The following is a 17,800-nucleotide window of genomic DNA, read 5'->3' as shown; positions in this document are numbered from 1 at the left end:
CCTGGAGAGCCGGGCTCCGTTCCCAGCTCTGCCACCGATGCCATGTGTGACCTCGGACAACTCACTTCATCTGCCTGGGCCTCAGTTCTCCACCCTCGGTCTAGTCAGATTGCAAGCTCTGCGTGGCAGGGACGACCTCTCCCTACGTGTCTGCAGAGCACTGTGCACAAAGGGGCCCCGCTCTCCGTTGGGCGCGACAATACCAGCCATGATCGATTGTCAGAACAATCAAAGGGAACGGTGGAAACCAAACGCTGAACTCCCCCAGCGACAGACCTGCCAGCCATCGACAATCTTCTGATTAAATATGCCAAATTCATATCGGATCCCGTAGCCATAGGCTGCCAGCCCCAGCGTCGCCATGGAGTCGAGGAAGCAAGCTGGAACATGAAAGCGAAAGGACCCTCTTAGGAGCAGGTTTGCAGAAACCCAGCCAGGAGACCTGGGCCTGTGTCCACATCTCAGCCATGTGACTGGCTTGGGGCTACGGGCCCGAGACAGCCGGTAGCTTTTCGTTCCTGGGACTTGAAATTTTTCAAAAATAGTGCACAACCAAAGGGCCAAGGGGGGTGTTGGGAATTTCTACCCGACTTTGGATTAGGCTGTGCCCCAGTCCCCAGGAGTAGCTGCCCTGACCTCAGAGAACATGGTGGCAGAGGGAAGGGGCAGATTCTGACCCCTGTTGGGCTCCATTGGTGAGGGCAGGGGGGCCGAGATTGATCCGTTCTCCAAGGAGCTTATGTGGAGGGAGGGAACAGATGGATTTGTTGGGAGAATGGATGGGGTGTTTGTACAAACATGTGCGCCTGGTAGGGGGTGGGATTGATGGATTTGGGGGAGCTGTTTCAGGAGCACCCACTTTGTATTTTTATGCCACCCATGCACTATTGTTTCTTTGGTTCTTTGCCAAACACCTGTAGGCAAGTCTGGCTGGGCCCCAGCTTCCCCTCCTGCGTCTCATCAGAAAGATGTATGCTAGAGGCTATCTGAGCTCTGCTGTCGTCTTCCAAGGGGACGCAGGGAGGTGGAACTGGAAGCTAGAGTAGGAGCTGGGTGCATTCTCCCATGCTCCCGGTGGGGGCAGTGACCTGAGCCTTGGGCATGATGCAGAAAGGGGATACTGATTCCAGCTGTGCCTTCCCGGGGCGCGCTAGGGCTTGCTAGCTATTGTTTATAAAGTGACGCCAAGTGTGATTTTTACTAGTGTCCACAGCACTAGTAAGTGCGTGTCAGGACTCCGTGGCTAACAACCAGCCCTAAGCTGGACGGGAGCAGTGAGATCTGGTCTTGACACAGGGCTACAGGGTGCTGAACAGTGATGGGGATGGTCCCGGGGCAAAGAACAGTTCAACAGCCCTATCTCAATGTGAGTTCAGCACAGCTGTGGCCAAAATGGACCCAGCATGGCCTGGCGGGGGTCAAGCTGTTTTATAAACCAGTTAAAACCAAGTCTTTGTCCTGGGCTCTACCTGAGCTAAAGCAGGGCTTTCATCTTCCCACGGCTGCTCTTTGACTATTAGCGGTAAATATGCCCAATGGCCTGTGATGGGACGCTGAATAGGGTGGGATCTGAGTTACTACAGAGAATTCTTTCCTGGGTGTCTGGCTGGTGAGTCTTGCCCATATGCTCAGGGTTTAGCTGATCGCCATATTTGGGGTCAGGAAGGAATTTCCCTCCAGGACAGATTGGAAGGCCCTGAGGGTTTTTCGCCTTCCTCTGCAGCATGGGGCACAGGTCACTTGCTGGAGGATTCTCAGAGCCTTGAAGTCTTTAAACCACGAGTTGAGGACTTCAATAGCTCAGACAGAGGTTAGGGGTTTGTCACAGGAGTGGGTGGGTGAGATTCTGTGGCCTGCGTTGTGCAGCAGGTCAGACTAGACCAGTGGTTCCCACACTCGTTCCGCCGCTTGTGCAGGGAAAGCCCCTGGCGGGCCGGGCCGGTTTGTTTACCTGCCGCGTCCGGAGGTTTGGCCGATCGCGGCTCCCAGTGGCTGCGGTTCGCTGCTCCAGGCCAATGGGAGCTGCTGGAACCGGCACGGGCTGAGGGACGTACTGGCCGCCACTTCCAGCAGCTCCCATTGGCCTGGAGCAGCGAACCGCGGCCACTGGGAGCCGCGATCGGCCAAACCTGCGGTCGCGGCAAATAAACAAACCGGCCTGGCCCAGCCCGCCAGGGGCTTTCCCTGCACAAGCGGCAGAACGAGTTTGGGAACCACTGGATTAGACGATCATAATGGTCCCTTCCGATCTCTAAGTCTATGAGCAGCAACACAAGGTAGACTGACCCCTAGCATGTCAACCAGCACGTCACGTAACCTCGCTGCAGCAGGCCGAGATGACACACTAGCTAAAATGACGGCAGATGCTGGCACCTTGTCTACACTAGAGCTGCACCCGTGTTAGCAAGGGTGACAAATTTTAGGGGGGAAAAGGCTACTGTAGCCAAGGCCTTGGGCCTCCTCCAGTGCTAGCCCAGACGTGTTAGCAGCCAGCTTGGTCAGCTGTGCCTAAACCATGCATGGCCACAGTCATCAGAGGAAGTTAATTGCCCTTTGTAGAGGGGGGCTAATTAAGGAGCACAGGGGCCAGCACTGCCAAGCAGCCAAGCCTTGCCAAGGGTATCACTGGGAATACAAAGAACAGGGGCATTACCTGCCAGGCGACCCAGCCCTCCATTACCCAGGCCAGCATCTTCTTCAATCTCTTCCAGCTCCTCCAAGTCCAGACCCAGCTGTTGAGAAAGCGGCAACTTCAGCACCAGGGCATCACCCCCACAGAGCCCTGAGGCATGTTTCCCTGCAGCCCTCCGAAGGAGAGAAACACACCCAGGCTCCCCCCCACTCCCACAGCAATCTAATTCCTCAGACAAATGACCCTATCCCACTGCCAACGTCATTTTTATTAGGATCTGCAGGTTTCCTTTGCTACATCAAACACCAAACGCTTCTTGGCTGGCAACCCTCAAAAGTATAAAGACCTTTAATCTGGGAAGGGATGCCAATCAGCCAGTCACAGTACAAATCATCACTGCTGGTTTATTTGCCTAACGATTTGAGGATGCGCCTTCTTTCTAGGGTTAATAACTGTACCTTGAGCCTCGAAGGATTCTGGGGCCCAGGGGTTTCTTATCCCAGAATATGGTTAATGCCAAGTTCACGGGTTGACCTTGCAAGTTATTCCTGCTATGCTGAAATGTCCCCCAGTGTTCTGGCTCAGAACTTCCCAGCAACAAAGGCTGCTTCAGCTTCTGACCTTCCAAAACCTGTCCCCTGACCTACCCCCAGCAACAGTCTCTCCTTCCCCCACCATCTCCACAGCCACTCAGGAAGGCCAAGCCTCCACTCCCATCACCAAAACTAATGCCTAGGGCTGGCTGAAAATTTCAAAGATAACCTTTTCCCATTGGAAAAATGGGGTTTTGTCAACACTGAAATTTTCGGTGGGAAAAGATCAATTTCGGCAGAATTTTCCATTGGGAAAAATGGAAACAAACTGCTCCATTTCAGATCTGCATTAATCTCTGCATCTGCCAGAGTGCATCATGGGAGATGTAGTCCAATGGGGGAGCAAGGCCCACAAGAGAGACTGGGAGCAAAAAGGACTCAGAACTACAACTCCTAGGAGGCAACAGAGCAGGCTCAGGGGGATGCAGAGATTAACGTGGACCTGAAACAAAGCACTTTGTTTCTGAATTGAGATTTTTCCAGAACTTTCTATTCCATCAGAAGTTTCAATATTTCAAATCGGGATGAAAACAAATGTTGAACTATTGGGAATATCCTACAGGACAGAAATTCTGGTTTTCCATCATCTCTTCTAATTCCACTTTAAATTCACTTTACGTCTGAGGATAGCTGGTTACCAAGAGCAGAGTGGGATCAGGAGCTGAGGCTGCCATGTTTGCTGTCCAAGTATGGAGGAGCAGTTCTGGGTGTGATTATTTTACCAAAATAATCCCGTGCGTGGAGGCAGTTATACTGGCACAAAGGTGCCTTACACTGGTTTAGCTTATTCCCCTTCCCGTACCGGGATAGCTGCACTGCTCTAAAGCACTTTTATACTGGTATAAAGTCTGTGTCCACACTAGGGAACTGACACCATGTCAGCTACACCAGCATTGTTAAAGCAGCACAACCAGTGTGTGTTGACAATCCCTTGGTTGACCTAAAAGGCTTTTCTTCCTCTAAAGGGATGTGAATGGTGCGGATGGGAGGGAAAGAACTACTTAATTACACATTTCCCCACAAAACCCTGTCTGCCTTTCCTATTACCGATGTAACAGCAACTCCACGTAGCAGTTCCTGAGTCTTGCACTTTATTTAGCCCAGAATTTGTTTTTTATTTCTAAACAGGGAGCACCACTAAGTTACCGTTTAAATACAGAAATAGCTCACTGATATAATGAACTACTTGTCAGCTAAGGATCTCAGAGCCCTTACCAGGGAGGAAGTGGTTAGACTGCTAGGCTAGGACTCAGGGGACCTGGGATCTTTTCCCAGCTCCATCACTGACCTTGGGCAAGTCACTCCAACTCCCCATGCCTCAGTTTCCCGTCTGTTAGAAGAGGATGATAATACTTCCCTTAGGGGAGCATTATGTGTGTTAATTAGCAATTGTCAGTAGATTGCTTTAAATAGTAAAATGCCAAGTATTAACAAACATTCAGCCTCTGCACTATTATGCCCACTATTATGCTGTCACCCACCATTTATGGTGAGTGACAGCAATGGAGAACTTTAGCGTTGGTCAGAGACACTTACCAACATGTGGTTTTTGGACAAGTCCAAGTAGGTAATTTTGGGTGCGATTTATTTTCTTTTACCAATATAATTATGCCAATACAACCCCTAGTGTGGACACCACTACGCCCCACAAAGGCATGCAGCTAACCCCTAGAAGCACATTTATACCAGTATAACGGCGTCCACACTAGAGGGATTGTTCAGGTACAGTCATATCGGAATAGTTACATGTAGCCAGACAGCCAGCCCCCCCCACCCCCAGACCAGCATTGCTGGAAACACAGGAGGAAGCAGGAACAGGGCACTTAACATATATTCCAGCACAGCCTTTGAAGCTGTGAAAGCACAGGTGTGCTGCTACAATGTGCCTCTGGGAACAGATACAACGATTAAGCTCACAGCAGGCAGAGGCCCTGTGACAGACATGGCTCTTAGCCCCAACTAAATAGCGTGATGCACACACACCAACATCCTAGTTGGGAAAATATTTACCCTGATAAAAGAAATGTCCAGTAGTCAACACTTATTGTTTCTCTCCTTTGCAAGTGTAAACTACTCTTGCGAAAGCTGGCATCACCCCGACAGACCAGCCTCAATTTGGCATAAGAAAGGAGAAAGAGAATAAAGGAGTAGAGGTATAAGTAGGGGACCTACAGCACCATGATTTTTGAGTGCTTTTCACTATCTATCTGCTGGTCAGATAAGTGACAGCCTCCCAAGGCTTCTGCAGCTAAGAGGGTCCCTACGCCTTGTCCCTTATTCGTCTTTCCGCGGAATTGAGTGACCGATCCTGGCTTGGCACCGCTGGAATCGAGAGATGCAAGGAGGGTAAGAAGCACCCACACCTGATCTCCTATCTTTAGTGTACACATATTTTGAAATAGAGCTCTATACTTTGTTTTCTTTCTTTGGGATTGTGGCTTCAGTTTTGTAACTTGTTTGTGTGTGTAACATCTCTACATTTAAATAAGTAGGCACTAGCAATTTTGTAACCACATGATTAGAATCTAGCTTAATAAATGTTGGTAACCATTTATGCATAAGCCTGACTTGTTTTCTCTGGTTTACTGTAAAGCAGCCAACACAATTAAAGAACCTCAGCCGTTTTGGCTCTAAAGCCTGGCCATTAGGTGAGAGTACTAAGAGCCTAGCGTTGAGTTGTGCCGCCTCCACGGGGCAAACTCTTGGGGCACCTGTCAGTCAATCCTGGCTGCCCGCTGCGAAGGAGCTCTGAGCTCTAGCAGTTAAAGTCACGGGTGTGGAGAGGCTCTTACTGCTGCCATTGGGGCACCTGTCAGTCAGTATTGACTGCCCGCTGCGAAGGAGCTCTGAGCTCTAGCAGTTAAAGTCACGGGTGGTTAGGACCTTGGGGCATCCGTCAGCCTAGCCCGGGCTGCCCGCCGCGAAGGGACAGTGCGTCCTAGCGGTTAAAGTCACGGATGGTATAAACGGGCATAGCTGGCACCTCACCAAACATCCTTGGCCGTCGGCTAACATTACAGCAGTGCAACTTGTGTGTGTAGATGCGGTCTAACTGTCTTCTCCTTCGGCCCAGAGATGGATTATTCAACATCTCTCCAAGTCACCCTACCTCGGCTGGTTGGGTTTAATTTCCAGGTGGCTTTACTGAGCCGCAGTTGTGAGCAAAGGCCAGGCAGCAAAAGGAGACTGAAGGCCTATGTGATAAGGCCCTGACCCTGGAACGACCTCTGTGTGGGCAGAGCCCCAGTGGGGCTCAGGGCAAGTGCAGGGCCATGTGCAGGATCGGGGCTTAAGTCCCCTATTACTCACAGAGGATGCTACAGTATGAAGAGGTTTCAAGTTTATTCCTCACGGACCCGACTCCCATTGCAATGTATTGTGTTACCGGCAGCCTGTGCATCGCACACTGCAGACGGATCCTGCAGCAACCGGTTTCCACGACAAAAGCTTTGTTATGATCAACAACCTCTGAAACAAAAATATGCCCAAGCCAAGCCCAGCCTCTTGAATCTTTAACAAGCTGGATGATACACATATACATTTCAAGCTATTAGAATTGCTTCAAGGACAGAGGGATACTGGGGCCTCTGCCAAAGTAACTGGCTTTCATGAGTCACGGCACTTTCAAGGGAGTAATAACATTAGACCAAACGTGGGTAGATTAGATGGACACTTCAGGATGCTGTAAAATTAATTAGCTTTGCGCAAGCCGTTTGCTTTGGTTACCGATGGCAAAAGGGGGAGGAATTAAAGAGAGAGAGTGAGCGCACTGATGCTGATAAGACACGGACCACATGTGTAGGTTACATCCCCATTCCTGATTCTCCATTTGTTCTGTCTGCTTAGGCTGTAAGCTCTGGAGGGCAGGGTCACGCCGCTGCCCTGGTCCATGACAGGATACAGAACAATGACGAGCCACCTGGGTTTGCATTTCCCTGCCTGCCCCTGTGTTTTGACAGACTCCTGCCCAGTTCCCCCTCCACACAAGTTCTCTTCTGGCAGAGGCAACCTGGTGGGAGCCTGACTGGAGCTGGGCAGGGATTCAGGACACAGGAATGACAGACTCATAGAAGTGTGGGGCTGGAAGAGCCCATCTCGTCCAGCCCCCTGCACTGGGGCAGGACTCAGTAAACCGACACCCTCCCTGTCAGGGGTCTGTGTAAAGCAGTCAGTCTTCAAATGGAAAGCGAGTCTGTTACAGAAGCACTGCATAACTGTGGGAGCGGGTGAGAGGAGGGGCTGCTCCATTTTTCTTCTCTTACGATGCTTCCAGTCCCAAGGAGCCCATGCTTTGCACAGGGCCGCACCACACCCGGATCACAAACACTTCGTAACAAGCTACCACAACGTGTAGGCTCTACCGCCCAGATTCCCAGAGGTATTCAGGCTCCGAACGAACACTGAAATCAGTGGCAGCTAAACGGAGGGTCTGGGCCTACCGCCCCAGAGCAGGCTGCAGAAGAGTCTGGGCTCTGCAGGCCAGCTCCAACACCCACCGAACTCAGGAGAAAGCCTCCCAGTGGGGCCTCAAACCTTGGGCCTGAGTCTCCTCTCACTCACACTGGTGTAAAGTACAGGTAAATACACTGAGGCCAATGGAATTACACTGGTGTAAACGAGAGGCCTCAGCTCCCTCTGATCAATGGCTTCATGCATACAAGAGCCCCCGTTGGGTGGTGGATGTTTTGGCTTTAGACAGACTCTTCAGAGTGACCTAGATAGTAACTGGTGCACAGTCCCAGGCAAAAGCCCTGAAGCAGGACATTTAAACAGGAACGATACTTTTATATTGGCCTAGTACATCAGTGTAAGGGACAGAAAGCTTTTGAATGGGATTGTCACAGGGCAAGCTGGCCCTTTAAGAATGCTGGGGCTCCGCCTCACCTGTGCCAAGTGTAGCTAGGGTTACCAATTCTGATTGGACGTATTCCTCAAGGTTTCATCACATGGCATAATCTTTAATTAAAAGGTTAATCTTTAATTCCTGGGGACTCCAGGACAATCCTGGAGGGTTGGCAATCCTAGAACCTCCCCAGGTGAAGGGAGTGAGTCCAAGGGTCATGTGATGGGAGCATGGGATTCGGAGCCAGGCCTACTGCAGGACATACGGGCAGCCTGGGTTCAGAGACTGACTTTTGTGAGCTCCCAGGCAGCAGGCCTGGGTGAAGGCAACACCTTGAAGAGGCCGGGCTTTCAGGCCAGGGTGACAAAAACTATGAGTTCGTAGGAGAAGCTTTTACCACAGAAACTGCATCATGCTACACTTGCCACGACAGGCCCTGATCTTCCGAGCTGCATTCACGTGAATAACGTTTTGTTGTGGTGTCCCATTGACTGCACTGGCCTTCATTGAAATATTTCTGTTTCCAATTTTTTAGCTAATTTTTTCATCAGAATATCAACCTTTAACCAACTTCCCCTCCACCCTCAAAAGTATGGACATTTTAATGAGAAGATTTTCATTTTTCTGACAAGTTATAGAGCTGGTTGAAAACTGAAAAGATTTGACCAACTTTTGAAAAATCAATTAAAAAAAAAAAAAAAAGTCATGAAAATTGTCATTCACATTTCACTGCTTTTCACCAGCTCTACGTCGGACTAAACGAGCATGCTTGTAGTGAATCACGTCTAAACATTTCACCCTGTCGCATGCAAAGTGCTCAATGCCTTGCAAGGTCAAGCCCCGAACCATTAGCCGGCTGCATCCCTGAAATGGATGGGTGTTGGGCCACTGTCTTCAGTCACGGCTTCCTCAGACCCTGTGAGTCCCAACTGATGCTAGGAGAAAATGGGGAAGGGAGCTGGTTGGAAAGTGGGCTTTTTTCTGGGGAAACGTTGACAAAAATGAAAACACACGTACTTTTTGTTGCATTTTCTACAGAAAACTGACTTTTCAGTGACAAACAAAGCTTTTTTCTTTTTAAACCAAAACCTGAAATATTTCTACTAGGAAATGCCGCCGTGGTGCCTCAGGGGAGTTGTGGGAAAAGCCTCTCATGTTCCCATTCGCCTCCTAGGCTCGGCTCCCTGGTCAGACTACATTTCCCATTATGCACCGTGATCTCTCCCCCGGTTGATAGGAGGCAGTTGCATCATGGTAATCCTTAGCTATAGTGCATTTTGGGAAATGTGTCTGGGTGGGGAGCAAAGCCCACAGAGGAGAATGGGGACATGAGAAAACCGAACTACAACTCCCAGAAGGAAATACTTTCATTTACAGGAGTTTGGCTTTTTGATGAAAAAAAATCAAAAATTTCCATAGAAACCAGACATGGCTTAAAAAAATTAGTTTTGTCAAAATCAATTTTCTTTCTAAACAAATTTTGGCAAAAAAGTTTTGCCCAACTCTAACCAGGACTTGCCAGAGAAATTTACCTGGTAAATGGCTTCATCACAGACATTCTGCATACCCAGGTTCACCATTGTATTCTGCAGGGTGCGGCCCATGTAGAATTCCAGAGACAGGTAATAAATACGCTGGTGGAATACATCAAAAGGACAGAAGGAAGAAAATTAATTTTACTTCCCAGGCTGAGACTTTGCAACACAAAGGGGGCTGAATATGGAGGTGAAATTTACACATATTCTATGAAGAAAAACTAATGCTAATGCACAATTAAGACTGCAAAAATGCAATCAGGTCCGTTGAGAGACATACTGCCTCTTGTTCCAGGACATGTGAACAGTGAGGACAATTAGCACTGGAACAAGTTACAAAGGGCTGTGATGGAGTTTCCAACTCTGGCAATTTTTAAATCCAGATTGGATGTTTTTCAAAAAGCTCTGCTCTAGGAATTGCTCTGGGGATGTTCTCTGGCCTGTGTTAGACAGGAGGTCAGGCTAGATGGTCACGATAGTCCCTTCTGGCCTTGGAATCTGTGAATCTTTCTGTTTCTGAATCCATGCTTTCTCTCTCAGTAGCTATTCTGTCTTTGAGCCAAGTACTGATCCTTCCTCACAAGGATGTCTGAGCAATGTGCAGAGAGGGACACACTCCACCAGACCCCGGGAATGGGAACCCTCCCCCCGTTCTTGCCCCTCAGGTCTAAAGAGTGGGGTTTGTATTTCACATGGAGGGACTGTATCCTCCCCTATACCCAACAGCAGCAGGGTAGTATCCTTTGCCAGAAAACACCCTCCCCCGCCCCCCCTTGTTAGCAGATGTTGATCCCGCTGGGGAATGTTAAGTGGGTTCTGCTGACTCAGGCTCATTATCCTACTCAGATATGAGAGAGGTGGGAGTGACACTCTGGAGTGGAGTTAAGTGACACGACCTCATCTCGCCCTAGGAGCAGCCAAGCCTGGGAAGAAGATCTGCCCTGAATTTTGCGTGATCTTTGTTCTTATTTCCTTGTTAATAAAGCCAGTCCCTGGTCAGCCATTAAGTGCAGGCTGTTTTAGAGCAGGCTGGAAAAGCTATAAAGATATCATTAATTTTATTAGTTATTGGTGTGAGAGCACCCATGACTCCCACACCGCATACGTGCCCCATGTCATGTTCCTGTGTGGCTTGCTTTGCCTTTTGAAGAACAGTTTCTGAAGTACATCCTACCAGCAATGTCCCCCATATGTTCCTCCCCAAAAGGAGGCATGCAGCCACCAAGCAGTCCCTCCTAACACAATACACTTCATTGTAAAGAAGGTTCACGTTAGGTCTCTCTGCACTCAGAAGCGATTCTCAACTTGCCTCGCTTCAGGACAGCACTAGAGCTGGGGAAGGAATTGTTTTCCCTTTTCCGCACTGGGACAAAACAAGACCCTTGGAAGGTTTTTTTGAGAGAGAGCAAGCATGCCCCTGGGAAGTGGGAGGCTCATGTTCACGTCCCTGGTCTGAACCAGGCAAGCCCAGCCTTGAACCTGGGTTCCAGTCCTGAACCTGGGTTCCAGTCCTGAACCTGGGTTCCAGTCCAAGTGCACTGACCACTAGGCTATTGGCGATTCTAGGGTGGGTCTCTCTCTCTCCAGTTTTGATCGGGAATTCCATCCTCGGTCTAAGAAATCTTTCCCAAAAATTGGATTGAAACTGGCACATTCCCGCAGAAAGTTTCACTTTCATTGGATTGACATTTTCTGACCAAAAAGAGTTCCATCCAAAAACTCCTGCCTGGCTCTAGTGAACACGCGCTTGTTAACCCCTTGAAATCAGATCAAGCGACGCGACAGGGAGGCTTTCATGAATTGCGGCCCGGCCACCTGTTGCGTAACATGGATCACGTTTTGTTTGCCAGAGAGATTCTTGTGAGGAACTTGTCAGCGGAGCGCCCCTGTGCCTATCTCGGCCCAGAGCGTGACTTTCCTACAGCAGCTGTCATTTTCTGATAAGATTGTTTCCCCAATTAACTTAGAACGCAAGTGATCGGGGAGGCCTGGCGGCGTATTTACACACCAGTTCTTCACAGTACAGTGCTGCCTTTTCGCAGCTGAAATGCCACGCCCAGGCCCTGTCGCATAAGATTCCTAATTGTATTCATCAACGTGGGCTGGATCCAAAGTCAATGGGAGTCTTCAACAGGCTTTGGATCAGGCCCTATGCCATGCACTATTTCCTAGTATGACGGTCACCCCTGCTGAGAAGCGTGGAAACGAACCAGTGCCACGCTGATCACCCACTATGAGATTCTGGGAACAAAAGGAAAGTGCCGTGACTGGGTATTGCTCAGTAAATATGGACTCAACTTTCCACAACCATTTTCAGCAACACACATCCCTCTGGGGCTCTTATGGAGGGCTGGAATTTTAAATTAATCCCATCTTCCAGGAGACTTGGCTTGCTGAGGCAGATTAGGGCTGAGAAAATGTCATGGCTGGAAATCAGGGAGAGTCAAGTGTTATTGACGGGGGGTTTTGGTTATAGAAGGCCATGGGGTGAATTCCATCCTAAACAGATCCACCCAACTGTTCTGTTTCAGAAATCCATTTCACACAGTGAACAGGAAACTTGAATTATTGATCCAGTTGGTACTTCAAACCACCCTTAATTTTGAGACTGTGGCATTATTTTAAGTATCACTTGTCTTTCTACACCATCACTGCAAGCATACAAGAGCCATGGGGATTTATGGGTTAAACAGCCCCACTTGTCTGATCCGCACAGTGCAACAATATTAACTAATATCTGATAGGGACATAAACACGGTAACAAAAAGTTATGTGGGGAGACATTCCCCTCAGCTCCCGTGAGTCTGGCTGTAGCAAATGGCTTTATCCGAGCCCATTTTCTCACTGGACAAATATTTGATCAGCATCCGTCCTATGGTTCATTTCTTCCCTAGAAAACACTAAGTTAAGGAAGTAGGATAAGCAATAACATTGATTAGTTCCCTCCCACTCTGACTTTAATACGTTTCATTCCTTTAAAATAAGCAACTGGTACACACCCCTGGGGTTGCTGTTATATTCTTCCCAGCAAGTATAATATACCTAAGGAGGAACTCTTGTTTGGGGAGACCATCCTAGTTTTAAAAGAGCCATATTTTGAAGTGTGATGCATGCTAAATAAAGCCCATTTGTAGGATTCATATCAGGATGTGAGTGACTCAAACAGTAAGAAGAAGTGGGCCACACAGAACCAAACAATTCCTTTTACAGCACTAGGAAACTGTCCTGCAAGAAAACCAGGATGTATGAATCAAGGTTCACATTCTCAGCTTGTGCACAGCAGCTGAGAATCTGGCCTCAAATTCCTATGTTAAACCGACACTGTTCAAGGCAAATTTGACTTAAATTTGAGGTTCCGTAAAAGCTTACAAAACTTTAGACACGTTTCCATTAATTTTTGTTCATTACAATAGAAACAATTTTCTTTTAAATAGATACCTATTTCTCTGCACTTTTGGCATCTCAAACATTACAGCACTCGGTTAGTATGAGAACTTGACAGTGAAATCGATTAGAAACTGTCAAGCAGAAGAAGTGAAACAGAGTTGCCCATTTCCATTGGCCAAGCTGAGCGGAATTAAAAGTGTCAAAAGGCACAGAGAAGAGTTCTTTAATGTTCTCAATTTTAATAGTCTTCTGCAGCTTCCCATATCACTGCATGCCTTGATTTTACTAAGCTGAGAGTAAATATGAGTGCGATGTTTTAAATCTTTCTTCAGACACTTTTCCCTGTATGCCTCCTAGCGAGCCTCTGTCCAGCCTAGTTTTTGAGTGTGCCAAGTGATGTGATCGATCGCCTGCAAAACACTCTCTCCTTCCTTGTATCTTCCTGGATTAGGAGGAAGGATGGTGCATATTTGCTCTTCTGTATTAGGGACAGAAAAGGTACTTTAAGACAGAAAACATGGAATGTTCTCTTCATCTAAATCTCTATTGGGCGCATATTATAAATGAAACAAACACAGGGTCCTGCGACAGTCCCTGGTCCAACGCCCACTGACGTCTATAGCGACGTCTATGTGAAAGACCTTTGTGGGCATAGCAAAGGCAGTGGTTAAAGTATGACTTGTTGGGGGGAGGAGAGGAGGGTGTCACATTTCTATCCCGGCAAAATCTCTAAAGTAGCCACAGTAATAGCAGCATAACAATGCTCTCAGCAACATGTCTTCTTTCACTCGCCAAACCGGTCCAGGAAATAACAGAAAAGGAACTTTTCTGACAGCATAAACTGCGTTTACGGTAGCAGGCTTTGCAGGTATAGTTATTCTGGCAAACTCTTCTAGAGCCTGCCTGGCCTATGGAAGCCTTTCGGAGCTCCCCGAGATCAACAGAAGCACTGGCCTTTAATCCGCGCTGAGGATTTGAGCTGACAAGTTTTACATTTCCTGATTTTTGTAACACAGCTGTTCTGCTGTGATGTGTCGGCAAGTAGTAGTCACAGCTGCATCCTTGTACCGCTCTCTCTTCCCCAAAAGAACTACACAAGCATCGGTCCCCCCTGCAAGGATGCAGGAGACAACCTGCTGAACTGGGTGAAATTCTCTGGCCTGTTATATGGATCAGATGAGACCTGTGAATCTAGGACAGCCTCACGACTTGGCACATTTAAAGTCACACACGGAACAACCCTCCTCTGACAAGGGGATAGACTAGATCAGCATTTCTCAAACTGGGGCCTGCGGACCCTTGGTGGTCCCTGAGGGTATTCCAGGGGGTCCGCAGGCCCCACTGATCAACTCCTCCCCCTCCCCTTATCTCCTGGAGGCTACTGAAGCCAAACCAGGAGATTTTAGGCGCTAAAAGTCCGGCAGTGGAATGGGGCTAAGGCAGGCTCCCTACCTGCCTTGGCTCTGTGCCGATCCCGGAAGCGGCCAGCATGTCCCTTCAGCCAACCCCCTGCCCCACCCCAGAGCCCGCACCCAAACTCCCTCCCAGAGCCTGCACTCCGCACCCCCTCCCGCACCCGAACTCCCTGCCAGAGCCCGACCCCGCACCCCCTCCCGCACCCCAACCCCCTGCCCCAGCCTGGTGAAAATGAGTGAGGATGGGTGAGAGCCAGTGACAGAGGGAGGGGGAATGGAGTCGGGGTGAGGCCTGGGGATGAGCAGGGGGGCTTGGAGACCCCCAAAAAGTTTACAATCAAAATGGGGGTCCTGGGGTTGCTAAAGTTTGAGAAGGGCTGGACTAGATGAGCCGACAGCTCTTTTGAGGAACAATTCTAGGACACCGCCTTCCTCCCATGCCGCCTTCTGCTTCCCTCCCAGTTGCGGTCACTCCCTTTCCCAGCAGATTGCTTCCTTACCGCAGTAGCGACCCCCAGACCTGCCAAGAGCACGCAGCCCTTGGCCACCACCGGTCGCCTTGACTCCAGGGATGTTGGACCCGCTGGGAAGTCGTAGGTTTGCCCTGCCCGGGCCTCAGAAACCTCTGCCAGGGCACCCCCGCTCCGGCCCCTGGATCCCGGGGCAGCCCCCGCCCCGCACGGAGCCCTACCGGCTGCGGGCGGCGCTGCAGGGCGGGACGGGCGCGTTGAACCCGGCCGGGAGCGGGGCGACCGCCCCGCACCGCCCGCCGGCTGCGGGGCCCCCCCCGCCCGCACCGCACCGCCCGCCGGCTGCGGGGCCCCCCCCGCCCGCACCGCACCGCCCGCCGGCTGCGGGGCCCCCCCCGCCCGCACCGCACCGCCCGCCGGCTGCGGGGCCCCCCCCGCCCGCACCGCCCCGCACCCCGGCTGCGGGGCCCCCCCCGCCCGCACCGCCCCGCACCCCGGCTGCGGGGCCCCCCCCCGCGGCCCCCCCCGCGGCCCTACCTTGGGGTCGCGCTCGTAGTAGCGCTGCTGGGTGCGGATCCAGCGCCCCACCAGCTGGTCCCGCACCGCGTGCGCCAGGGCGAAGAAGTAGTCGCGGGGGGTGGCCACGTTGCGGTCCTTGACCAGCGTGAAGTGCAGATGCCGGTTGAAGCTTTTCCGCACCTCGGCCACGTCGCCCAGCCCCGCGATGCCCCGCACGCTGATCTGCTTCCGCTTCTCGCTGTCGCTGCGGGGCGCCGCCATGGCCGGGGCTGCGGGGCTCGCTCGGGGCTGCGGGGCCGGGGCTCGCTCCGGCCGGAGAATGCGGGGCTGGAGGCTGCGGGGCTCGCTCGGGGCTGCGGGGCCGGGGGCTGCGGGGCTCGCTCGGGGCTGCGGGGCCGGGGCTCGCTCGGGGCTGCGGGGCCGGGGCTCGCTCGGGGCTGCGGGGCCGGGGGCTGCGGGGCTCGCTCGGGGCTGCGGGGCCGGGGACTCGCTCGGGGCTGCGGGGCCGGGGGCTTGCTCGAGCTGGAGGCTGCGGGGCTCGCTCGGGGCTGCGGGGCCGGGGACTCGCTCGGGGCTGCGGGGCTCGCTCGGGGCTGCGGGGCTGGAGGCTGCGGGGCTCGCTCGGGCCGGGGGCTGCGGGGCCGGGGCTCGCTCGGGGCTGCGGGGCCGGGGGCTGCGGGGCTCGCTCGGGCCGGGGCTCGCTCGGGGCTGCGGGGCCGGGGCTCGCTCGGGGCTGCGCGGAGCTCGGCCGGCGCCGGCTGCTGCAGTGGGGATCGCGGCGCCTGCGCGCCCGCCAAGCCGGGGGTGGGGGGAGCTCTGCAGCCTGGCCGCGAGCCCGGCGAGCCCAGCGCGGCTCGCAGGCGCCGCGCTCCGCTCCGGGCTCCCCCTCGCGGGGGCCTGCAGCTCCGGCCCGGACCCGCCTGCGCCCCCCACGCGGGCTCCCCCCCGGCACCGAAATCCGAGCTCGCCAGGCCCGCACGGGGTTTAAGGGCTGGTCCCCGGCGCGCACCACCCAAAGGCAGCCCCCCCCGCAGCAAGCGCCTCCCCCCAGCATCCTCCAGCCCGGGGCAGAGCCCCCCCCCGCGAGCAGGGTGCCTGACACCCCCAGCCCGGGGCAGAGCCCCCCCCCGCGAGCAGGGTGCCTGACACCCCCAGCTCAGGGCAGAGCCGCCCCCCCCCGCGAGCAGGGTGCCTGACACCCCCAGCCCGAGGCAGAGCCCCCCCCCGCGAGCAGGGTGCCTGACACCCCCAACCCGGGGCAGAGCGTCCCCCCCCCCCCCGCGAGCAGGGTGCCTGACACCCCCAGCCCGGGGCAGAGCCCCCCCCCGCGAGCAGGGTGCCTGACACCCCCAGCCCGGGGCAGAGCCCCCCCCCCGCGAGCAGGGTGCCTGACACCCCCAGCCCGAGGCAGAGCCCCCCCCCCCGCGAGCAGGGTGCCTGACACCCCCAACCCGGGGCAGAGCTTCCCCCCCCCCCCGCAAGCAGGGTGCCTGACACCGCCAGCCCGGGGCAGAGCCCCCCCCCCCACAAGCTGCCCCCCGCCACCTGCCAGCCCGAGGCAGAGCCGCCCCCCCCCGCGAGCAGGGTGCCTGACACCCCCAGCTCGAGGCAGAGCCGCCCCAGCAAAGGGGGCAGGTGGTTCGCTGCCCAGCTCAGAGAAACCGGTTCTGAAGTTCACTGCATGGAACAAACGTTGCGGGCTCTCTCGCGTTGCAGGTGGCATTTCCCCAGGGGAAGCTGCTTGCCTTGGCCCCTACAACCAGGTGCCCCCATCACCCCCTCCCGGGAATAAAGGTAACCGCTCCTCTCACGCTCGCTGTGTGTAAAATCCTGTGCCCATGGTTTTACAGCGTCTCTGGTGCCCCCTTTCAGACATGTCCCAGGGGCCGGGTGGGCAGAGGCTCTGTTCTGAAATCACACCCCTTCCCGGTGTCTCAAGCTGGGCACCCACCCGCCCTAGCCCTAGAAAACACAGCCTGCGAGGTGCGGCGCAATTTGGATAGAAAGGGGCCGCAAGCTCGTCGGCCTTTCCCTGCACCCCGGGCTTCCTTATTCCTCAACCCTGGCGCAGAGGGTGCGTCAGGCCAGGCTGGAGTAGCCGCAAGAGCAGCTATTTCAGAAGGGCATAGCCCCCCCCTTTCCCTCACTAGCTCCCAGTCTCTTTGACCAGCCAGTCCCAGCCTCCCCTCCCACCAGCTCCTAGGCCCAGCTGCCTTCCCCAACCAAGAGGGAGTGTGTCTTTCTCAAGCCCCACCATCCTCCAGTCCCACTCTACTCCTTTCCCTCTCCCCAGCCCCTGGTCCAGCCCTTGTCCCTCTCTGACTTCCTCCTCCCTGGTGCCTGGCTGCCAGCAGAGGAGAGGGGTCACAGAGCATTAGAGGGGCTCCCTGCTCTTATTTCTGGTGC

General features: G+C 53.2%; 1 protein-coding gene across 1 annotated transcript in view; it reads right to left on the bottom strand.

Moving 5' to 3' along the window:
- Nucleotides 1-15,763, bottom strand: part of PYGB (glycogen phosphorylase B) — a 43,439-nt gene extending 27,676 nt beyond the window's left edge. Inside the window, exons 1-4 of the mRNA XM_084622525.1 lie at nt 15,413-15,763; nt 9,601-9,702; nt 2,654-2,732; nt 277-380 (exon numbers count right to left, since the gene is read on the bottom strand). Coding sequence (XP_084478651.1) covers nt 277-380; nt 2,654-2,732; nt 9,601-9,702; nt 15,413-15,655 — 528 coding nt within the window. The 5' untranslated portion in view covers nt 15,656-15,763. The remainder of the gene's footprint in view (nt 1-276; nt 381-2,653; nt 2,733-9,600; nt 9,703-15,412) is intronic.
- Nucleotides 15,764-17,800: the final 2,037 nt, after the last annotated feature.

The sequence above is a fragment of the Lepidochelys olivacea genome (genome assembly GCF_965140295.1).
Source record: "Lepidochelys olivacea isolate rLepOli2 genome assembly, chromosome: 3".
NCBI classification, from domain to species: Eukaryota; Metazoa; Chordata; order Testudines; family Cheloniidae; genus Lepidochelys; species Lepidochelys olivacea.
This window is presented reverse-complemented; position numbering and strand designations above follow the sequence as displayed.